Source organism: Cyrtonyx montezumae, unplaced genomic scaffold, assembly GCF_038088225.1.
Source record: "Cyrtonyx montezumae isolate F1298 unplaced genomic scaffold, pur_monq_1.0 scaffold_15, whole genome shotgun sequence".
Lineage (NCBI taxonomy): Eukaryota > Metazoa > Chordata > Aves > Galliformes > Odontophoridae > Cyrtonyx > Cyrtonyx montezumae.
Genome location: NW_027071881.1, coordinates 1,064,134 through 1,089,096, shown reverse-complemented (window position 1 = coordinate 1,089,096; position 24,963 = coordinate 1,064,134). Strand labels below are relative to the sequence as shown.

The window sequence follows — 24,963 nt, the reverse complement described above, 5'->3', positions numbered from 1 at the left end:
GTGCGGAGCTCCGGCACGTGCTGGGAGGTACCGTGCTGGCGTGGCCCGGAGATGGGCGCACTGGGCCCAGCGGGAGTGACGCGGGAGCCACGGGGACACCGCGGCCCTGCAGAGCCCTCCCCGCTCCCCCTGCTGCGGGGCTGAGCTCTGTGACCCCCCCTGCACCTGAACTGTCCCCCGCTCGCCACCTGCACGTCCGTTTCCACTGCTCTCCCCGGATTTACCTGCCACAGGACAGACTGGAAACTTAGGATTCTTTTTTGGAAACTTGGGATTTTGTTTTTATTATTACATATATCCATTTTGTTCCAAGTATGCTCCCGAGCTCCCGGCGGCCTCTGAGCACGCGGCACCGAGGAAGAGAAGCGGCGATGGCACGGAGCTGGGCGGCCGTGCAGTGAGCAGCCGGCTCCGAACCCCCGCATCCTTTGTGTGCCCCCCACACCTCCTGTGCCCCCTGCACCCCCCGGAGCCCGAGGCTGGGAGCAGGGCGAGGGCGCAGCGCGTCCCCAGCGGTATGCGTGGCCCGGGCACGCGGCCGCAGCTGGGAGCATGAGCGGTGGCCCCCAGCTGCAGCTGGCGGTCCTCTGGCCTTGGCTGCTGATGGCTTCTCTGCAGGCAGGGCTCGGCCGCACCGGGCTGGCACTGGCGGCGGCTGTGGAGTCGGAGCGGGCGGCGGTGCAGAAGGCCATCATCAGGGTGATCCCGCTCAAGGTGGAGCCCATCGTGCTGGAGGGGGAGTTCGCCAGTGTGGCCGAGGTCACTCCTGCTGAGGGAAAGCTGCTCCAGGTAGGGGCAGCTCTGCTTCACCCGTGTCCTTCCAAGCTCCCACTCTTATCCTCACCCCTCTTGGTCTCCATACTTCCCAGCTAACATGTTTGGCTCTATGACTGTGCACACAAAAGGTGGTTTCTACACGAGCTGTCCACCACTTTGCACTGCGCCTTCCATAGAATCACAGACTCATTACAATTGGAGAAGCCCACTTAAGATCCCCAAGCACAACCCCAGTCCATCCCACCGTGCCCTTAACCACATCCCTCAGTGCCACATCTCCATAGCTCTTGAACACCTCCAGGGACGGTGACCAACACCTCCCTGGGCAGCTGTGCCACTGCAGCACTGCTCTTTCAGAGAAGTTTTTCCTAATACCCATCCTGCCCCCCGCACCCCAATTTGTGCTGCTGCTCTCCTGCCGTGTGCTTTCCGGCCCCAGTGTTTATGTAAGCGTGGGTCCTTCGCTCTGTGCGCAGTAATGTTAATTTTGGATGCAGCCGATCGATTGCAGAGAGATTATCACCTATCTTAATTGATGTTATAAAGCTGAGTGTGTTGCTCGAGTCACATGTTGGGCACTGAGCATCTGACCAAAGCACGGTTATTTTTGCTGTGGGAAATCCGTAAATCTTTGCGCACGTATCTGGGTTCTGCTACAGCTGAATACACCTCCAGGTGCTGCCCAGAACTGCTGACCCCACTGGCTGTAGTCTGCCAGTACCTGGAAGCTGAATTTTACCCATCCCAGGGTTCTTACAGGGTGTCACCATCATTCATGTTTTTTCAGCTAAATGGGTTCTGGTTTCTGTTCTTTGCTAAGGGAGAGCCTCTGGGCGCCCTGCACTGCACGCAGATGCTGTGAGCTCAGCACTTGGTGTCTGAGCCCTGGACTCTTTTGGCCGTTTGCTCATCAGCCATGTGCTGTACTCCAAACCCAAACTGACTGAGCAGGCTGCGTTAACACTGGACGTTTTCCAGGCTTGGCTTTTGTGCTGCCATCAGTCTTAATGTAGCTACTGAGCTGCGGGTTTAAATTAGAATCATCAGATTTGAGCAGCCTTGCGGGAGAAGGAACGCCACCAAGGCAGCGTTAATGCAGTCACATGTCTGACAGTGAAAACGGATCATTGGTGACGTTTGTAGATCTGCTCACAGAGCCTTTTGAACTGATCGGTTCAGGTTATAAAATTATATTACCGGGGGTAAAAACTATCTTGGACAAATGCTTTCAAGGTCCCGCCATGTTGTGAGGCAATGTCCAGGAAAGTCAATATTTATTCCTTACAAAAACTACAGTGGTGTTGCAATTGAGCGCAAAGTGTAGAGCGTGGACCTTCTCGGGACAAGGAGGTGATAACCTCTCCCGTGTGACACTGGCTGTTTGTAGCCAAACACAGTGATGCAAAACGTGTCTTTGTGTCACGTGTGGCTGCGGGAGCCCACCCTGAGCACCAACCACACAGGTGGTGCTGGTTCTCAGCTGTGCGTAGCGCAGCGCTTGGTGGATCAGCTTCATTCTTCAAAGCCATCCTCTGAAGGGAGGGGGTGCAGAATGCCATTCTCATCTTTTGTGTCGACAGACACCGACCTGCGTTGGGTTGGGGTCCTGATCTGCTGGGGAGACAAAGCCTGAGGCCCAAAGGGAAATGGTTGAAAATAAGAAATTAATAGGAGGAACTGTTTTCGGTTCAGATTTAGACAGTCGGGTGTTATATACACCTGAGATGTGCTTTCTTGGAAACTTGTTTGGTGTGTGGTTGCCAGCATCCCACTTTTACAAAAACGTTACAGGGAACGTGATTCACTTTGATGTCATTGAAAATCTCATTCGAAGTTTAACCTCCTCACACATACCATCATCCCTTCTGTATGTGCAATTTGGGTATCTTTGCAGAGGATGAGCTAATTGGTCATCCTGGTTATGCCAATGTCGCACAGCACACAGACTGCAGAGGTCGAAATGATGGAACCACAGTGCAGTTGGGTTGGAAGGAACTTCACAGCCCCCCCCCAACCTCACCCCTGCATGGGTTGGGTGCCCCCCCAGCTCAGGCTGCCCAGGGCCCATCCGTGGCCTGGAGCTCCTTCAGGGATGGGGCACCCTCAGCTCTGGGCAGCTGGGATCACCTATGGAGACTTCCCATGATCACAGCATTCCATTCACAGGAGCCACCTCTGGAGCTGTTGTCCTCCACAGAGTGACCCCGGTGTGCAGCCTGCCTGCCCCAGCCCTCTGGGCCCCATTCTGCAGCCTGGCTCCAGGTTGCAGAGCAGTAATGAAGTCGGAGTGTTGTGCTGGAGCCGGGCTCAGGGATGATGCAAAGGGAGAGGAATTTCTTAGGCAGAGCCACTTCAGGCTTTATAGGTCAAAAAACCAACACCTTAGCTTTCTTTCAGAAATCATCTTCCAGCTTGCTCAGAGCACAAGCTTGCTCGGATATTGCATGCTCTGAGCATTAGCTATTGCCTAACAGGGGAGAAATGGCACCGTGTGCACACTGGCAGCTTCCAGATGGCCGGAGGTGTAGTCACACTGCAGTAACCTGCACCCAGGGGAGTCCCCGTGTTCGAAATGGAAACACCAAAGCTCTCAGACCGGTGGGCTGTAAGGAATGTGTTTGGGTCTTTGATAACGGGGATCCTGCAGCAGCAAGGGCTCAGCATGCCCTCCCAGGTGCAGCTGTTTCCAGATCAGATCCCTTCCAGTGATTGCTGAGGCAGATTCTACAACCTCTGCTTTTGATAATTTTGCTTTTCTGGTAGCTTACTCTTGATGAATACACCTCCACCATTCCTCTGACACCATTTGGTGGAAGAGAGTTCACACCGTTAGTTGGAAGGTGGCTAGGGAAGTAAGGAAAGGCTTGGGACATGAGACAGGGAGATTTGTGGTTTGTCCAAATGGAGTTATTGAAGAGCTCCCATGCCAGTCTAATACTGCGAGAGAAAAAAGCTTTGTATTTGAGGATCAGCACATCGCATACCTCAAAGCTTTGTATCAATACAAGCATGCATCATTAAAACTGAGCACTAGTACTTTTCTTGTTAATTATTGTTTGAGTGTTTATTACCTCAATTTTACGGTCGAGGATGGTGCTGCTGGTGGGCACAGTGGGGCTGGGCTCTCGATCATAGAATGGCTTGGGTTGGAAGGGACTTCGCGTCCCGAGCCCCTGCCCCAGGCAGGGCTGCCAGCTGCTGTGGTGCTGGAGCTCTTTCTAGTACTGCTGCTAATGTTTTGGAAATAATGTTAAAATTTCTAAAAAGGCCCCAAACAATAACACTGGAAAAGAGAGAAAGTGCTCTAGTCACTGCAGAGAAGGCAACCCAGTGATCAGTAACCTCGCATGCCTGCATGCAGAAAAAGTCAGGTAGCACAAGTCTTCCTTTATCACAAGTCTTCCAATGCTTTGTTTCCTTTCTGGACAGGCTCAGCAGTTATATAATTAGGTGATTGCATGAGAAAGCCAACTTTCCTTTACCCACATTGTTTTAGCTTATGACTGCAGAAAAAAGCCTGACAGCACAGAACAGGTTCCCCAAAGGCTCAGGGCATGGATTATCTTGGGTTTTTGTTTTTTTGTTTTTTGTTCTCTCTCCAAAGAAGCAAATCATTAAAAAACAATGATTTCGTCTTTTAGTTGGGGTAGGACAAGTGAGAGTTAGGAGATCCTAGACTGTCCTTTTCTTAAGGTGTTGTACACAGTTGAAATACTGAATGTCCTCCACCGTTACAGTACTGAAAGAAGCGTGCTGCATTTTTAACAGCAATGATAATTAACCATTTAAATGACCTTAAAGTTACAAATTGCTTGTGTGAATCCAACATAACCATCCCAGAAGTGGAGAGTGTTTCCTGTGCTGCAATGCACAGTGCTCTTGGAGAATTACAGTCGCCTCCTTAGCTGCTTGTAGAGGGTTACAGTCCCAGCCCATAAGAAGGTAAATATATTAGTAGTCTTTATATACTACCAGCTCCTGGATCAACAAAAGGATGTTAAGTGCATAATGTTGACAGAGATCAAAGAAGTGGGAAAGTCTAACCAAATGATAATGGGGACTTAAATTACCTGTGAATAAGCTGGTCAGATAGCACAAAAAGAGTAAGTTCAAAGAGGCAATTTCTGCCTCTTGGAACAGCCAGTACTAGAGTACACAGAAGGATATTCTTGACTTAGTGTTAAGTAATGTGCAAGAGCTAACTCAAAGCTATAATAATTGAGCCACTTTATTGACTGCGGTATGAAAAAATTCATTGTCAGAGTACCAAAAAGTCGAACTCTGCCACCACCTCTCAAACTGGAACTGCAGTGAAGTGAAACAGAACAGCTCTTAGAGCTTAATAGAAATGCATTTGGGTGGGACATAGATACTACTCAAGAAAGTAGAAGTCGTCTTATGAGAGGTTGCAAGCCTTCAGTTCAAAAGGCAGCTGTCACCCAATGGGAGTGCATTGGACAGTTGGACTGGATGATCTTGGAGTTTTCCAACCTTGGTGATTCTGTGATTCTATGGTAGTGGTCAAGAAACTATTTGGGTGAAATGGATCATTTGAAATGTGGGGATGTGGTATCAGTATAGGGTTGGCATAGTATACCCTACAGTACAGATTGGTATAGTGTAAGTCATTGGCATGAATATAGTTGTACCTGACAGGTGAGCCATTACAATCCACATGCAGATCTGAGCATAGCTCTAACAAACCTGAGCTTAGGGGCAGCATCTGGCCTCCCACGCTCCCTTGAGATCACAGGCAGTGTGGGCAGGGGTGGTAGGGGCAGCCCACCAAGGACTCCTGGCCACACACCGTGTGCTGGAAGGACTCCCAGCAGCAAGTGGACGTTTCCCAAAGATAAGCTGGCAGCAGGGCTGAGGCTACAAGGGAGAATTTCTTTCTGTTCTGAGCCCCCATGTCACTTACTGTTGAGTAGACATCACGTGCAGGTAATGAATGGCCATTCCAATTACACGTGAATTCATTATTTTTAAATGGAAGCTTTCTGAATGATGCAAATAATATGAACCTTGTAAGCTTGGCATCATCAAACAGAGCCCTGTTTTCTTAGGATTTATTTTAAACAAAAATTGGGACATACATTTTTATGCATCGAATCACTATTCCTCCAAATTCTTTCCTCCAAAGTCTTATTTCATCCAAAACCAAGAAATGTTGAAGTACTAAATGAGTACAGTGGAAAACTTGAGATGGAGTTTGATCTTCATGTCCAACTGTCTTCAGTATCATAAAATCCATGTAGCAGGAATCGAATACACTCAGTGTGGGTTTTTAAGCTGAGCACTAGCTCATACGTAGCACTCTGTAGCAGCTTGGGCTCTGTTACTTTGCACCCTTCTCCGTGTCACATACTTCATCAGTCATCTTTTTGCCAGATTAAGCAACCCCACAGATAATGTGGAATAGGACTTATTAATTAATTAATTCATTCATTCATTTATTACAGGATGTGGTATCAGAACAATCCTAGAATGGTTTGAGTTGGAAGGGACCTTTGAAGGTGAACTCCAGTGCAGTGAACAGGGGCACCCAGAGCTATTGCTTTCAAAATAGCTGTGACTGGAGATGAGTCCTGTGCTGACTTTCCCCTTCTAATGCTTTATTTGTAGGCAGTAATAAGTAAATGCTAAGCACTTACAGAAGTGATCCTCTTTGTATATTCAGTTTGGGTAATATCACAGCAGAGTGCTTTACCTGATTCTGGTACCCAAGCTTTAAAGTGAGGTTAAGATGGAAGGAGCTCTAGGAGGAGCCATAGAAGTGATCCTGACTGCAGAATGTGCTGCTTCAGGAACTCAACTGTTTTCATCTTTTCCAAACTGCAAAATGATGATTGCTGTACGTGTGTATCCATGTTTCCAGGGTTGTCTATAAGGGAAGGGGGAAAGCAGCTTAGCAATGACGTAGGCAGACCTGGTAGCTGAGAACTAAAGATAGAAAACTGATGTTGCACAGACAGTTATCTCAGAATTCTTAGATAAAGCAGATAGATTTATCACTGTAAGTACACAGACTGCTCCGAAAGTAATTCCTCCTGTTTTATTGTCTTGTCCCATGACATCAAGGTGGATGTTGGGATGGCAGTAGAGGGTGAAACTTGCCTCCAATATTCCACTACGTTTTGTTGCCATGTGACAGATGGCAGCAGAGGGGCAGTTTGACGTGGAAGCAAAGATGTGCAATTAATTCCTCCATGCAGAAGGAATAGTACCCACTGACATTCATTGACACTTCCTGAGTTGATGGAGAACAACCAGCGACGTGAGCACAGTGAGGGGTGGGTGGTGTGCTGACTGTGCCATGAAGGGCAAGCCACGTTCTGGATGACTGTGCTCATCTGTTCCACCACAGAACGAAGGGCATCTCCATCAGCTCATCTGGATTATGGCTGGGGAATTGTGTACAGAGCTGAATATTGGCTTCAGTCTGTCAGAAGCAGTGGTGGCAGTGTTGGAGTATCTCCCTGTTTGGGCCAGCTAGGTCTCACCACTGCTCACACAGGAACAGGAAGGACATCATACCGAGGTTTGTCAGGATCTATTGAACCAGTAGGAGTCTGAAGGTAACAGTTTGCTGGATCACATTGCTACCAATTATGAGACATTGTCACCACTACTAACCAGAGTCAAAACAGCCCTCCGTGGAGTGCTGACGTGTGGATTCCCCATCACTGAAAAAGGTCAAGATGCAGTCCTCAGTGAGTAAAGTGATGTGCTCTGTCTTCTGGGATAGGAAGTGAGGGATCCTTTTGGATTTCCTGGAACGCAGACAAACCATCAACTCTGGCTGCTGCACTGCAGCGCTGACTAAGCCAAAGGCTTGAACTTCAAGAATCAGCCCAAAGAAGAAGACAGCATGATAACACCAGGCTTCCAATCAGTCTGAAGACCATGGAGCACATTGCTGATCTTGTCTGGGCTGTCCTACTGCAGACACTGTACAGTCCAGTTTTGGCACCTCCTGGCTTCCATTTGTTCAGGTCAATGAAAGAAGGACTGTGTGGGCAGTTTTCCTAGCAACAATGCTGTCATAGCAGCTGTGCAACTTGGGGTCCCCTCCACTGGGTCAGGTTTTGATGAACATGATGAAATCACTGGTGAAAACGCGCAGCTAATAATGGTGACTGCATTAAAAAACAGTTTTTTAGCTGAGAATTTGTTCTCTCAAATAGTGTTATTGTGCTCTTTGTATCTGTTGTAGTTTCCGTGGAAGTAAATAGGAGGCATTACTTTCTGAGCAGCCTATGTATAGTTAAAGGTTACAGTAAGTCTGCAGGGAAATTTTGTATTTCCCTACATTGTAGATCCAAAGGCAGGAGGACTGACTATACTGTAGGCACAAGTGACCTGGATGTTCATGGTCATCTGTTCTGTCTTGGAGCTCTGTGATTTTTTTTTTATAGTACCTGTTTATGTTTTCTGCATTTCACAGCTGCAGAGAACGAAAAGTGTTGTGCAGCCTTTCATTCACCCATAATGCTTTCTGTCTGCACTGAGATCTGTAATCACATCTCATGCTTCAGAGCTCCTGGCTTGATGCCTGCATGGGTCAGCAGGGAACTTGTCTCCCTCCCTCCATGCAGAGTTGACCAAGAGCAGTTTTGGGACACTTCCACCTTTTTGGGTGCATCAAGGATTGGCCACGCCTAAAAGCAAGATACTGTGACACACTGTCAATATTCAAGGTGGTAGGGAGAATACGGTCCTACAAATGCTTAGGCTGTGTGCAGTAGTCCCAGGCACACGATGGAGCAGACTGCCACATTTGAGGTGGGAGTCCCTTTCTCCACACCACCACCCAGCTCAAATTATCAGCAACTTTGGGTGTGTACCTTCTACTCTCGCATTTTGAGTCGTGAATCATGCTAGCAGATCATCACGTGCCCTCTCACTGTAGCCCTATAAGGGCTTGTTATGGGCATCAGTGGCCCCTTGATTTCTCTTTCATTCAGAAATTTGGTCTTCAGATGGGTTAATCTAACATGCATCACAGTGCTCAGTGTCAGGACAGCTGCAGAAATGTCATGTACATACATTCTGTCTAGGTAGTTTAACTATTTCTTTGGCTGTAAACTCTGTGAAACAAATATAAACTTTTTCTGTAAAGCTCATTTATGATCTCTGTTAATTTACAATACAAGTAAAACAGTTGAGGGATTAAACTCACTGTGGTTTGGCCAAAAGGTATGTGAGTTCTAGTTTAAAATTACATGAAAAATATAGAACTTCTAGAGCACTTCAATGTATGTTGTTCCATGGGATTATTCTTCATAGAATCACAGAATCACAGGGGTTGGAAGGGACCTCAAGAGATCATCGAGTCCAACCCCCCTGACAAAGCAGTTCCCTACTCCAGGTCGCACAGGTAGGCGTCCAGGCAGGTCTTGAATATCTCCAGAGAAGGAGACCCCACACCTCCCTGTGCAGCCTGTGCCAGTGCTCCTCACCCTCACCGTAAAGAAGTTCTTGTGCACATTTGTGCAGAACCTCCTGTGCTGCAGTTTCTGTCCGTTCCCCCTGTCCTGTCTCCACACACTGCTGAAAAGAGTCTGGCCTCGCCACTTTGTCCCCCACACCTCAGTTATTTATCAACCTGGATCGGGTCCCCTCTGAGTCTTCTTTTCTCAAGGCTAAACAGACCCAGTTCACTTAACCTTTCTTCATAGGGGAGATCCTCCAGGCCCTTCCCCATCTTTGTGGCCCTGCGCTGGACTCTTTCCAAGAGATCCCTGTCTTTTTTATACTGGGGAGAACATCATAGAAGGCCACCAGGTTGGTCAAGCATGACCTCCCCTTGGTGAACCCATGCTGGCTACTCCTGATAACCTCCTTTTCTTCCAATTGTCTGGAGATGGCATCCAGAACAAGCTGTTCCACCACCTTTCTGGGGACAGAGGTGAGGCTGACTGGCCTATAATTACCAGGATCTTCCTTCCTGCCCTTTTTGAAGACCGGAGTGACATTGGCTATCCTCCAGTCATCAGGCACATCCCTCATTCTCCAAGAATGAGTTCTTCAGCTGGGTGGATTTGCTTAGGTTTGCTTGTGCATCACTAAAGAAACTAGGAGAGAAAGATTGGATTTGGATATGAGAAATCAGCTGTCTAGTGCTCTTGCAGGCATGAAGCAAATCTCCTTGCATGTCCCTTGAAGATTCATAGTAGAGCAGAGCAGCCCCAGTGAAGACATGGGCTGAAGGAAGGTTTCTGAAGAGATGAAAACGTTTCCTCTCTTCCACTTGCCATGCTGTACCTTGGTTATTCTTTATTCTGTGCTAAGGGTGCACTAAACATCAACAGCAGAGATGTCTGTCCAAATATTGCCCTAACCCCACAGATAGGTATCTCTGTCCTCCCTATTGCTTTCTGTTTCATGTGTTCTCATTCATACAAGTCCGTAAGCTTAAAGCTATCCCAGCTCATCTACTTCCACTCACCTATTTTTTTCTATTCATCCTCTTTCTGGATTTTTTTTTAATCTTTGCTGCCTATGTTTTCATCTTTCTTTTTGCTCAGAACAACATCTTTGTTATTTCTCTGTATGTGATCTTTCTTATTACTACCAGTACCTAAAACTGCAAACATATTTGGTTCCTGCAAGAATGCTGAGAGAAGCCAGTATGTCTTCCCCACTGTATTTTAATTCAGAAAGGGGAGCTACATAAAATGGAGTGAGCTTCTTAAAAAGAATCTAAGAAGGCATCTAAGGGCTATATCCTGGCAGCTGACTTGAAGATATTTAGGGCACTGCAGTAGGAAGGAGTTAAGATCAAATGTACCTCTCAAGTAATACCTGAAAAATGATAAAACAAAATCTGCTGTACCTAAACATATGGACAAGAAAGGATATGCAAGTACCCTGAAAAGGCAAAAAAAAAAAAAAAAAGATAAAATGAGTGGAAGAAAAAGGGCCATTCTAACTTCTAAGGAGCTAAAAATATGTAAAACATAATGAAAAGAGGAGAGCAGAAACTATTTGCAAATGATAGAATGACTAATAATAGATTCTCTTCAATCACATCAGAAGCGTAAAGCTTGCCAGACCATCTGTAGGACCTATACAGAACTGGAGTATAAAAGATGTGCTCAGGACAGCTAACCTGACAGCAGAACAATGAATGTGATTCTTTTTGTGCTTTCATCTGTCTCAAGCCAAAATATCTGTAGATGAGGTAATGGTATAGATAGACAAAATTAGCATTATCAGTCACTGGGATCAGGAGATATTCACCCAAGAGTTGTAGAGGATGAAAGTTGAACTATTAACTGTGTTAATGAACTCATACTGAAAACGACTGGAAGGCGGTTGATGTGAGACCAGTTTTTGTACAAGCTCCAAGTCATCCTGACCAGAGTGCTGAAAAACCCATATGGAGTATGTTGTCAGGAACTGTAATGCAGAGGATAATAAGGGAACAGTAAGTCCAGCTAGGTTCCCAAAATGCCCTCAACAAAGGCTTTAAAGGAAGCTAAGATGTGGAATAAGAAAAATACTGATTAAATGATTATGAGAAGATGGGAAGCAGATGGAAAAAGTTGAGTGCTTGGTAATGTTTTAGAGCTCTCTAATCCATTAACTTGTTCAAAGTAATGAAGGTATTGGGTCAGCCAGGAAGGGTTGCAAAAGACCCTTGTGAGAATGTAAGAAGATGCACACAGGAAAGCAATCATCACTCTGCATGAAGGAGCTGGGTTCAAAGTGGTCCATTACCACTTATAAATTATGTCTCATTAATTTAATAAATTGTGTCTCGTTAATTTAATAGATTGTTCCATGCAAGTGTCAGCATAGTGCTTGGTGGTTGTCAAGAAGATAATGTGGGAAATGAAATGAGGAGGGAATAGAAGAGAAAACATCTTTATGCTCATGTATGAATCCATGGTACAGCCATATGTGGAATACTGTGTGTTCTGCTCTACTCAGCACTAAAATGTTGTGGCAGTGTTGGATGTAATTCCTACAAGGAACATCTAACCAGACTGATTCTCTTTTGTCTGGAAAAGGCAGCCCAAGGGTGATATGAAGAAGATCTACAGTTGTGAATAGGAGTTGACTGTTAGTCTCTTTCAGTAGGAAAACAGCAGGGCATCATGTGAAGTTACAAGGATGGGATCAAAAGGAATGAAATGAAGTGCAGCTTCATACACCTGTGCAATTCCTCGCTGCAGAAAATGTTGCTGGATGCTGAAAGTTTACAGAAGTTCAAAACCAGCTAGCACTAATAGATGGGAGGAGATTCCATTGATGGTTATTAAATATTAAATAGCAGCTATCCATTTTGCCTCAGGAAAGCCTACAAAATGCTTGTCCTTTTCTTATGCTCTTCATTAGGAATCCATTGTTGGCAACTATCAAAGCAAAGATCACGGGCTCAGTGGACCTTTGATCTGAAGTCACACACACAGATCATTTTCTATGTGGATGCCACATATGCCCAACACCTAACTGCCACCATCAGCATCAGCCCTTCCAGTCAACCTCTGCTCTGTTTGGGCAAGTGTCTGAGGAAAACTGCAATACATACCTCCTTCACCATCTCCTATAGACTGTGAGCTCAACTATTTGTTCACTCAGAAGGCACCATGCAGTTCCTTAGGATCCATTACTGCAGATCCACTCAGTGTGTGGCTTTCAACTGATGCTCTTAATCTGCATTTGATGCCCTTGATACTTTGGGCATCATATCATCCTGGGTATATAACTGAGTCTGTAACCAGAAGGGCTCACTTCTTCCTCCTGGTTCTGCCTTTGAAGTCCACCCTCTACCATTGATGTCCTCACTTTTGGGGACAGATTAGTTCTGTCCAATCAGTGCTAGGAAGCAAGAATCAGATGTATACTGTTTAATTTTGGAGCTTTCTGCCTTTTTCAGGAACCTTTGTCTCAAGGTACTGCTGTGACAGGTGATTTCCTTGAGGTAGCTCCTTGTGTTGGGAGTGAATAACTTTAACCCAAGAACATTGGGTATTTGGTCACCATGGAGACCATTTGGTGTATTGAAGTCAAAAACAATTTTGAACCTTTGCCAGTCATACAACTTACTTTCATTTCAAGGTCTTCATGGTCAGTTAATGTCAACATATTTTGAGGTTTCGTCCTTTCTGTTGGAAGCCATTGAGCTAGAGTCTGGTGCGTCTGGTGGCAACCCAGCTGTCAGAAATTCTGAATATAACAGAAGCAGAAAATCATTTCAACCAGCAAACAAATGGGAAATGTGGTATAGTGTCTGCAGAGACAGCTTACAGAAGCTAGAGGCTTTGCGAGATTGACTTTTTTTTCTTGAGGAATTAATTGATCTCTGTGTAAACCCGCTTCCTCTGAAAGCCTACTGGAAGACAAGGTAAGATGGTCCTGCACACTTTAGGCTGCCTTGCACAGGCTGAGGTAATTCTAAAGCCAAAGTTATCAGTAGTGATACCCAGAAGCTTGCCCATCCTCCTAGATCAGCTCACAAAGTAGTCAAGCCATTTGCTCCATTTCATCCTCTGAACTTATGTTTTTGATGCTTGATAACTTAGTGTCAGAAGAAGACTCTTCAGCCTTGCTTCCCTACATAAGGCCTGTGTATCAGTGGTTCTGGATTGTTCACTCAGACTAATGAGCAGCAATGTATGAATTACAACAGTGCAGATAGCTGAGCAACCATTTCTGTCTGAGGGCTTTTTCATTTCCCCTAAAATTCTGTATGGACCTGTCATAAAAGAGTGTTGACCTCTGTCCCAGCTTGGAGCCTTACACAAGGTCTTACAATCTAGACACTGCAATAACATGAACCTGTGGCATCTTGCTGATCTCTAGCCATGTTCTTAAATGTGATTTTCTGCCAGAGAGTGAGAAAGGCCCTCCTCTAAATGTCTATCATCCACTGACTTTTGGCCTTCCTCCCAAAATAAGTTTTTGTTGTTGTTCATGAGGTCCTATCTACATTTCACTGGAGCCAGAAAATAACCCTTCATTCCCCACAGCAAAACCCAGATCCTCAGGGACAGCGGCATGTTTCTTCAGACATTTGATGTCAAGCAGGCTATCTCTTTTCTATCTGTGCAGAACCAAACTCATCAGGTGGCCTCAGTTCATCTGTGTCATGAACTAGGAGATACAGAGGTGCAGCGATACTTGTAATTGCATAACATATCATATCTGGAGATGTTATGATACCATCTAAGTGTTTGTGCCTCCAGCTGTCAGTAAGTTCCATCGAAGGTCAAGTTGTACAAAAGCCTCTGTAGAGAATGGCTCCATTCTTGACACCTGCAGAGCTGTTTTGGAGTTCCATGGAGCTCTGTACCATTGCAGATGCTTCCAGGATTTATGCCAAATCATGAAGCAGATTGTGGTTTGCAGACTGCTCTACAGTACTTGAGAAGCCCAGCCCCCTGATCTGTGTGCAGAGAGAGACAGATGGGGAATTACTGCTTGGAGTTACCTTCTGAATATGCACATGGACTGTCAGTTGAAGAAGAAGAGAAGATAACTTGGTCGTCTTAGGGTTGTTTTGAGATCTGTAGTGTAAATCCACACTGACTGCTTTCTCTGTTTTCACTGAAGTCTTGTGGTTGGGACAAGTTGCAGGCTGTACATCCTTGCTTACCGAATACATGCATATTAACAATGTGAACCTCAAAGAAGACTGCTTAATCGTGGTAAACCTTTTTTTTCTTTTTTTCTTTTTTTTCCCTGTGCCGGTAATCTGACCCTTATGCCATTAATTATAAGGGGGGAAAAAAGTGAAATCAAACCAGAGTTATATATGGATGGATATTCTGGAGAAGAGGAGGTGGAGGGTAGACCTTATCGTACTGTACAACTACCTGAAAGGAGGTTGTAACAAGGTGGGGTTGGCTTCTGCTTCCATATAACATGTAACAGATGATATGAGAGGTAATGGCCTCAAGTTGCTCTGGGGCAGGTTCAGGTAAGATGTTAGGAAGAATTTCTTCTCCAAAAGAGGGGTGAGGCACTGGCACAGCTGCCCAGGGAGGTGGTGTGGTCACTGTCCATGGAAGCGTTCCAAACCCATGAGGATGTGTCACTGAGGGATGTGGGCAGTGGGCAGGGTTGGGAGTGGACTGGGGTTGGACTTCAGGATCTTGGAGGTCTTTTCTAATCATAATGATTCTGTGATTCTGGTTTGATTAAATATAAAGGAAAGCGTTGAGAAGTCTGATGTTTCCATGAAAGCAAGCTTCCTTATGTTTATTTTATATTGTTGACTTCATTAATTGCTTTGAGAGATTTTTAATAGCTTTTAAACTCTGCTTAGGCATCTGTGTGAATGTGGATTTAAGTAGGTGGGCTGAATAACTGTAGATGTTTTGTGAATGAAGCGAGAATATTCCTATGCTTCTCTAAAGTTTGTGTAGGACTTAAAAAGTCCTGAAGAACCAAAGTGAAAGCTGCTAATTGACACTCAAGTGCTTTTGGTATTTTTATTTTTGCCCATTTTTATGTTAGCACAGATTTGAAAGGAAGTCAGGAAGATTTTGTCTGTGTCATGATGGAAAGATCCTATTTTGTCTGCAGAAGTCAGCAGCACTCAATATCCATTGCCCATACAGATCAGTCATCCTTTTTGGAGTATGCTAAGGATTTAGTACATAGTGCACGTCTTCCTAAGGAACCGTTTTCATGCAGCATTCATGTTTTATTGTCAGGGTTCCTCAGAAGTTTACACTTATCAGTTTCATTCTGGTTTCTCATTTGTAAGTGGAGCAGCAAAATTAGTGAATGCCCGAATCATTGCCATTTAGAAGTATGTCTGATGTGATTAAATATCAAGTGCCCGAGCCATGAGCCTGCAGGTACTGGAAGGGTTTTCACAGCTGTGCCACTATATGTGTCCCCATTTTTTCCTTCTCTCTAGGCATGTAGTATTAGCCCTTGTCACAGATAGAGAGACCTCCAATTTGATCCATTCCGGACACTTCTGGGAACTTTAATCTCCTCTAGCTTGTAGGCAGAGGATCTAAATTGACCTTTTGACCATGATACCATACTGACAATGTATGTTCATTCGTCATGATATTGACCTTTCATTGACTTTTGTCTCCTTTCAGATTCAGTGCTTTCAGGGGAACTATTCCATCATCCCTAGAGTGCCTTCTGAGCTCTTCATTTGGTATTACATTGGTGTCAGTGACTTTGTATTTGGCCATCCTTCAGTGCCCATTGTTCCCATGCTCACAAGACATCAGAGCTAGCATCAGGCCTACGTTTTGATGTTACTGATGGTGGTGCAGGATTTTGTGTTATATCTAAAGCAAGGGTGCTTGAAAGAAGCTGTTTTCTTTGAAGTTGATGAAGTGGAATGGAGCTCAGCCATTCTGGGTGATTCTTCATGTTGTGCCTCACCTGTAGTTCCCTTGCATGTAGAGGTCCATCTGTATAAATGCATTTGAAGGCTTGCTATTTTGCCTTCCTGAACATTAAGAAAGTACACCTGCTTCCTCCAAGCTTCCTATTCTCTCTGCAGTTGGAAAATCACTGCTGTGAAAACCTAACTGAAACATCATGTTTATGATTTATTCACTTATTTATTTATTTTGGTAGAAGCGAATCCTCTTGCTATGCTTAGCCCAGCTGAATGATGTGTACATCTGGCAATGGCAGAGGGATTTTAGTGAGTCAAAGCAGTCACTTTCATCTTTAGATGTTGTTATTCAGTTGTGTTTTGCCAGAGCTCAGAGCAACGTTGGGAATTCAACGGACTTCCAGATATATTTACAGGGAAAATATAACTGTCGTTTCAACTCAGCCTGCACCTGTAAGCTGATCCTTTGGTTTCTCTTTGTTTTGTTTTGCTTTGTTTTCCACCATGTTTTAACAAGATAAGCATCTCTGTGCAGTTCCCCTTCATTTTAGTAATTACCTTCTCTAGTGACTATTTCCCATGCACTTTTGTTCGTTTATTGTAAGATCTAGGTGTACAGCCCACGTACACGTATGCGTAGAGCCCTTAATTAACCCTACTGAAATACAAGGCAATTCATTAAAAGCCCCAGTTCATCAAATGGAAAAAAATGCCAGATTCACTGAGCTCCTCGAAGACACGGCCAGACAGCTGGAGATTTGACATCAGCAGACACAGAGGTGTGAGATGAGGTTGTTCCAGGCTTTTTTAGCCCTCCCAGAATTCAGTCCAGGTATTATATCTCAATTTTGGTTGTGCAGAGCAACACAGATAAAGATAAGTTTGATAATTTGTGATTCAGGGCATGAAGGAATTTATGGCTAAAACACAGTACTTAGATCACAATGTGAAACAAACTAGGAAGCAATTTTGTTTCTTAAAGCCATATTTAATGTGCTTTCTTAGAATGTGCTTGTCAGATATTCAGTTATATTCTGCATCCTCATAGCCCATTGTAGTGATCTTGTCTGATAAGAAAATACCTAGATAACGGTAATGTAATCTCATAATGAAATGAGGAGATGAGTACCTTGTAGTAAAGTAAGATTGAAATGTACTTTTGCCCGTTGACTGGAAGTTCAGGATCAAATGAGAAACCAGGGCTGTAAATTTGGATAACTGAACAAAAGTCACGTTGATAATGCTTCTTCTCTTTCTTCTTATTGCCTGGTAATACAAGTTCAGTCTTTACTTGGTCAGTGCTCAGTCATTGTTGATATAGGCTAATGCTCTCTGGAGCCAACCAGGAATAGTTTATGCCATTCTTCGTTCTTCAAAGGTGCACCATGTCCATTCAAGCATGCTGGAAAGGGAGGTTAACAGGAATGAGCTAAACTGCATGGCAGATGCAGAGAAATGGCTACTGTGCCACTTTTAGGGTCAGCCACAGAGATATGATTGAGAGCCACAGCATTGCTGAACTGCCCAATTGGTTTAATTATTTGTCATCCGAGCCTGCAGCCTGGTTTAAAGGAAGTGTGAAATCCTGAGTCAGCAGTTCCATTTCTTGTGGGTTCTCCCACATCCATTTATTGTCATGTTTCTCTGTCAGGATTACTAGCGCAACAACACATCATCAGTAGGGTAAAACTAACCTGTCTCACGACGGTCTAATCCCAGCTCACGTTCCCTATTAGTGGGTGAACAATCCAACGCTTGGTGAATTCTGCTTCACAATGATAGGAAGAGCCGACATCGAAGGATCCATTTATTGTCATTATTGTCATGAACCTCTGTCAGCACACTGGGCAGCATGGATACCCACAAAAAGTGACTTACTTTGTTGGTTTTCAAAGTTCAATTTTCTTGTATTTGTCAGAGAACATTAAGTCAGAGGTGTCTTTACCTAGAAATGAGCTCTGTGATGATGCTTATTTCTTGAGGGAATCCAGCCCATTCTGAGCATCCTCCAAAATGCCTGTGCAGATGAGTTTTACCCCTTTTGTGCAAAGCCACTGCAGAGAACTGGGACCTCTTGGGACTGACTAACCTAATCCGATGCAGGCAGGTATCACAGGGCACATGAACTGTGTGTTACAAGCACACAGCTTCTTTTTCAGTTGTTGTCAAAGGACAGTGGGGCAGCTAGCTCAGCAGCACGTTAGCCACATGCATGTATGTGATCTCTGCTTGGCATTAGATGAAGTGATTCTTCACTGAAATGACCTTGGCACAGGCAGAGGAGTTTTGCTACATCTTCAGGCAAATATTTTTTTTTTTTTCTGAAAGCATGGGTAAGACCTGTTCTCCCTGCCCAGCAGAAGATCAAACTTGGTATATCTTCCAGATCCAAGTAGGAAATAGCTCTGAGTATCATGTGGAAATTGCACATGGGATACTGTGTTACTAGCCCAAATGGATCACACCTGCATGGCTTTTGGGCCTTTTATGCCTCTACATTCTTCTTTCATCAGGGAAAGATCAGAGAATCTGTGCTTGTGAAAAGTCTTTTTTTTTTTTTTTTTTTTGCTTTGTTGTTCTGCTTAATTATTCTACATTTCTATTCTTTATGAAATATAAAATTGTATAAATCTGTATCCTGTTTTGGATGGAGCATCCTAGGCTCATATAAACAAGCCGTTCCTTGCCTTGTTGCTACCTGCGTATATTTTCCTGTAACATTTCCCATATAACCATTATATTTCTCCATATAATAAGAAAGGATGACCATTACTGTGTGCACGTTTTGGTTGTATGTTTATGCTTACAGCCAGGTTTGCTTTCTTGAGTAGTGCAGAGTATTTGGTGCTTTCAGAAAATGTTCTGGAACGATCCCAGGATCCTGTCTGAGTTTAGTTGTCCATTTAAAAGCTTACCATTTTGTTCTTGCAATCAATATTATTGTTTCCAGGCATGTTGCTGAACTTCTTCAGCTGTCACTTTATCACATAGAGGTGTAAGCAGTAGTTACATGTACAGCTGATCCTTGCTGAGGGCTCCTTGCTATTGAAAAGAAGGAAACTTGCTCTTCTCTAATGACTTCTTTCCCCCATGCCTGCTTTCCATGGGAGAGCTGTTCCCTTCCTTGCTGTGGCTCCGGTGCCCTAAGACCCTTTCTCAAACTTGTCACAAAAACTGCATAAAACAATCAACATTTTTGCTAGGTCATTTGCTGATGTTTTCAAGAGTTAAGCAAGCTCAAGACAAAGTCAGCAGAGAAGATGTGGCCAGGAACAGGGGGGGGGCATGGGAGGGGACCTGCTGGTGTGCTGCTGCTCATTAAAGCACACACCAAGCAGCCTGAGATCCTTCTTTCAAGCCTTCACAATCAGCTTTAGAGTGGCTAATTCAAACAAAAATATAGTTTGATCTGCAAATTTTGTCACCTCATTCATTTACACTTTCCCAAGTAATTTATGAATATGCTGAAATGCTCTGCATGGGAACTTCCTGGCTTCCTCTGTAGTGAACCATGATGCAAACCATTCATTTAGCTTTTTTGCAAATATTTTTTGAGTGCATCTTTCGTTCCCTACGTTATTTGTTAGCCACAGAAACTCACTAATAGGCTTCCTTCTTCTGATGTGCTGAAAAAGGGTTTTTTTGTTTGCACGTAGGCCCCTAGCATGTTCTTCCCTTTTGACCAGCCTGCTTGCCAGGATTGTAATCTTTTCTGCTCTCATCATTTGGATGCAAGTTCCACTTTCCAAAGGTTGCCTTTTCCTTCTGGTATTCTCCTTTCCTTCAGTTTTCACTGTTGGGCTTTTTGGGTTTATGGAGGGTCCTTTTGCCCACTGGTGTACGCTTACTCCAAAGCTGTAATAAGAGATCTCTAAGCAGTTCTGTGTCACCTGGAAATATTTTATCTTTTCATTTACTTTCTTTTTAACTACTTTTCTCATTCTCAGAATTTTCCTTGGTTAGAGATCCTTCATATTTTTTTAATTTTAAATGTTCCTGTCCCGTGAAAACATACATAGGTATATACATTACAGAACTAGTCTTGTATATTCGTGTCTTAAACCATACCCCTGTGAACTGTGTAGGATTTTATCTACGTGGGAGGTTTCTCTGAATTGCTCCACAAAGAAGGTGGCAAGGATACCTAAAGCTGTCCTCTGATCAGACCACAATGTATAAACTCAGCCTGCTTATGTAGCCATGGTTGAAGTTACCTATTAGTGCCGAGTTCCTCCACTTTTGTTCCTTATCTACTTCCCTTAGCTTCTCCTGGTCTTTGTCATCACCATGGAAAGGTTGTTGGTAGGTTTAATACTTCTGTTTTTCTGTACAGGCTTGGAAGTCCAACTTACAGATATCTATACTTTTTATAATTGTTGTGGGTCTTTTTTTGTTTGTTTGTTTTAATTTTGAACCCTTTAATGCAGTTAAATGCACATCTTAGTTGGCTTTTAAAAGAAAAAAACTATTTAGCTCCATATTAATACAATTTACTGTAACATTCCTATGCTTGCATTGTTACAGGCCAGCAATAAATATCTTCCTTTCCTTAGATTTCCTAGATGCTTATGGAATTTATACTCTAATTTTAGGGTAGGCAATTTGTTTTACCTATCTTGACTTTCAGGCTTAGATTTTGTGTTTGTAAGGTATGTGTAGATACAGATACAAGATATGTATATATATACTCACACACCTGTATGTATACAGTAAAAGACATACATTTATGATATATATACATACGCTGCATTCTTGCATGATGGATATCAGATTAATGCCCCATTTTTAGGTGCAGGAAATAAGAGAGAAAGCTTAAATCCAGATTCCAGCTCTGAGTGCATAATGCCTGGCTCACAGAGGTGCATTTGGAATCTGGAAGAGCGGTGTGCATTTTAGCTGCTTGAGCAGGGGAGTGTTGAGTGCTCTGCATTGCCTTTTGAAAATGTAATGAATTGGAAAATGTCCCTTTAAGTTACTAGCCCAGAGCTAGGCACAGAGGCAGAGCTTGAATCAGGTACAGACGAAGGCCCCGATCGAATGTCTGCAGTACTTAATCTCTGCAAATGTTAATAAAAGTATTAAGCAGGCAACATGTTTCCTCTTGTTTTGTTATGGTTGAATTTCATATGCAGACGGCATGCCACAAACCTCATTTTCCCTTGCCATCCCTTCACACCAGCAGCAGCTTTCCCGAGCCTCAGGCACCGCAAGCTCTGACTCATTTACTTAATATTCCTCTAATGAAACTGCCCAGAGCTCTGGACCTATTCTCCTCCAAAACAATCTTTCTCCTCCCTATTTTTCCACACCCTGTGCTTTCTTCTCAGCTCCTGTCACATTCCTCATCAGACTCTCGCTGAGCCTCCTGGAGCAGACCTTAGACCTTCCCTCACTCCCAGCCCCTTCCTGCCTGGCTCCTCCGAGCTGCGAGGACCGGCTGCTCCAACATCTTCAGGCTGATGTTGTGCAACGAGAGGGCATGGATGTTCCAGGTGGCTTACGGTGGAGCCAAGAGGGTGAGGAGCAAGCAGGATTTCTTCAGATGCAGTGCAATGGGGCTGTACAAAGAGAGAAGGGAAAGAAAGAGTTGGTTCTACACCCTCTTCTCTGTGGTTCTATGTGGAAAGGACAGGAAAGGCAGAAGTGGCTGAGACTGTCCAGTGGAGAAATCCTACTCTATCTGCAGGGCTGTAGGTACAGGGATGAGCAGAGCCCCGGTGTGGGACTGTCACCTGGAATAGTCTGGGTCCAACCATTGTAACACCTCTTCAGATGAGCAGAGGAGCACATTGCTGCCTGAAATTCACAGACTGAGAGGTGACAAAGGTGCCTGGAAGCCCAGGATGCAGCTCAGCAGCACAGATGCAGTTGCAGTTCTGGTGTGCAGAAATGGAGTCACAGCTTCTCCCTTTCACCCCACATCCCTCATCTCTGCTTCCTCCTCACTTTGAGACCTGTACTGAACACTGCAAGCAGCAGAACTGCTGTGATGCAGAGCAAGCAGCGCTGCTTAACAGACTGCAAAACCCAATAACAAAGCTGTGTGGTGGGAGCAGAAGGAGTGTGTATGTGGGGGGTTTAGGGGCAGTGAACGCACCATTGGTCTTCCTGGAGCTGGGACACAAAGCGCTGCTGGAAGGGCCTGTGATGCTGCCATGGGCACTCGGGTCTGCATGAGAGAGGTGTGGGTGCTACAACACAGGAGAGAGTTTTACAGGGGTTATTTGAGCACATTTTTGAAGATTTCTGCGTTGCCAATGCCTTAGTGTCTACGCTGGCTGTTTGGCTGAGGTGCAAGTCTCACATGGAGGACTTGGGCTCACATTTTGATAGTGGCAGTGAGACAGGGCTGTGCCTCAGAGCAGGGCTGGCAGCTCGGGCCATGATGGCAGCAGCCTTCTTTCCCTCCCTCAGCCTCCTCCTCACCAGGCTGGCAGCTGTGAACTCCAGCTCCTGAGCAAGGGCAGGAGGAGGCAGCAAGCGAATCCTGCGGGCTGTCAGGAGCTGCACAAGGTGCAAGGAGCAGAGCCATTTTGCACAGTGGGCCGCTGGAGCTGGCAGGAGCCACGTGCTGCAAGGAGAGGGCTGATGGTGCCGGTGTCGGCTGTGCTCACGGAGCTCTGCTGGGCTCTGTACAGACAGGCCTGCTCACCTCAAAGACAGCGATCGGATTCTCGCCCTCCGGGGGTTTCCAGCAAGCGCACAGTTCAGAGGAACCCTTTCTTTCTCCTGCTGTTCACACCCTGCAAAGAATTTTCTATCAACAAAAGAAATTGTTTTATAGTCAAGCCATGTTCCACCCTGGTCCCTGGATGGGAAGGGAGTTTTGGAGGACCAGGGGAATCTGTGAGGGCCCAGAGTGAAGCCTGGAGAGAACAAGGGATAGCAGCCAACAGCACAAGGCAGATGAGTTCGGGCTCTGTAAGCTGCCAGATTCAGCTCTGGAAGTGGGAGCAATTGAATCAAATGCAGGAGCAGCCCCTAGAAAGAAACCAGAGGGTCGTGGTAGGAGCTTTGGTTGACCAAGAAGCCTCAGTGACTGTGCTTGAGAGTGTGGTGGATGCTCCATCACATGAATCGTGGAACCATAGAGTAGCTTAGGTCAGAGGGTTCCAGCTCCCCTGCTGTGAGCAGGTTGCCACCCACATCAGGCTGCCCAGGTCCCATCCATCCTGGCCATGATCACCTCCGGGGATGGGGCATCCACAGCCTCCCTGGGCAGTCTGTGCCAGCGCTTCACAGCCTTCTGAGTAAAAAATTTCTTCCTAACATCTAACCTACATTTGACCCCTTTTAGTTTAAAGCCATTCCCACTTGTCCTATCATTATCAGACCATGAAAAAGTCAGTCCCCCTCCTGCTTGTAAGCTCCGTTCAAGTACTGTAGGGCTGCAATGAAGTCTCCCCGTAGCCTTCACTTCTCTGAACTAAATAAACCCAGCTCCCTCAGCTTATCTCCATAGGAGAGGTGCTGCAGCCCTCTCAGCATCTTCATGGCCTCCTCTGGACCAACTCCAACAGCTCCATGTTCCTCAAGTACTGGGAGCCCAAGGCTTGAACACCATACCCCAAATGGTGTCTTTGATATTTACGGGGTCAATGGGTTGGTATAAAACCCAGAAGAATTTTGTTTGAATACTGTCAGTCATTCTCCTAGGAAAGGCCTGTCTAGTCAAACCCTAAGTGATGGCGGATATCCCCCATCTCCTCCTCGGTGCAGGGGTGCAGAAGAAGTGTGCCATGGGAGCCTGGGGAGGTCTTGCCAGCACCAAGTTTATGAGCTGTGTTTCTCGAAGTTTTCTGGGAGAAATTGTGTACTGTGGGTTTTGGACTGCTTTGTTTTCACACATGTTAATGTAGATGACCAAGAAATTTAATTTGTCTCTGTAAGTGGAGGTACTGGAGAGCACTCATGGCCCACAGCTGCTGCTGAGGGCTTTTCTCCTGGCCTTGCAGCTGGAAGAGCAGATGTCACCCTGTCCCTGGGAGTGTGGAACACAGGTGGCCCAAAGCTGGGGTCTGCCCACTCTGAAACACAGATGCCTCCGGTACCTCCTGGAGCAGATATCCATCTGCCATCACTGTTACAAATGCTTTCTGCTCTGAGACAGAAACTGCTGTTATTACCACAGAGAGATACTCTGTAGTGTCATCTTCAATAATCGAAATATTGAATGCTTCCAAAGCCTATTTCCACGATTTCTGTGCATATTACAGCCTTGCTTGCAGCCCAGATCTCACAGTCCTGCTGTGAAGCAGGCATTTATTCTTCATTTCCTTATCCTTTCAGGCTGTGATTATGTGTGTTAGCCTCTTAAAACAAAAATTTCTCAGAGTTCAAGAGAAAACTGGAGCTCAAACAGCCCAACTGCTGTTTGAGGATGAAGATGGGCAGGGCAGTGGGAATGTGGACAAGAAATGTCATCAGAAAGGACAGCCTCCTGGAAGCAGAGCCACCACTCTGGGGACATGACAAGCAACCCCACCAATTCCAGCAGGGAGGCTGGAAACCTCAAACCGGGCTGAAAAAACTTTTTGGGGGTTACATAACCATACTGCACATTTTTGTAAAGCAGCTGTTGCTTCCCTTTGCCATACAAATGTTCCTGCATGTGTTTGTGATGGTGGAGTCAGTAGTTTTTAGAGAAAGATGGAAGTGTGATGTCAGAAGCTGGCCTGTTACCTAAGTCATTTTCTTGGCTTCCATGAACGTGTCCAGAAGCTGGTGAGTTAGGAAAATAATTTTTTTTGTGCTTGTATAATTAAATGTCAAAATTGAAAGTACTTTTCCTTAGCAAAAAAAGTCAGCAGCAAGCCATTCAGAACTGGCTGAGCAGGCAACTATCGGAGCATCTGGGCTGA

General features: G+C 45.1%; 1 protein-coding gene across 1 annotated transcript in view; it reads left to right on the top strand.

The window, feature by feature from the left end:
• The first annotated feature begins 552 nt into the window (after window positions 1-552).
• Window positions 553-24,963, top strand: part of RNF43 (ring finger protein 43) — a 52,330-nt gene continuing 27,919 nt past the window's right edge. The window contains exon 1 of the mRNA XM_065731681.1: window positions 553-789. Within this exon, the coding sequence (XP_065587753.1) occupies window positions 553-789 (237 nt within the window). The remainder of the gene's footprint in view (window positions 790-24,963) is intronic.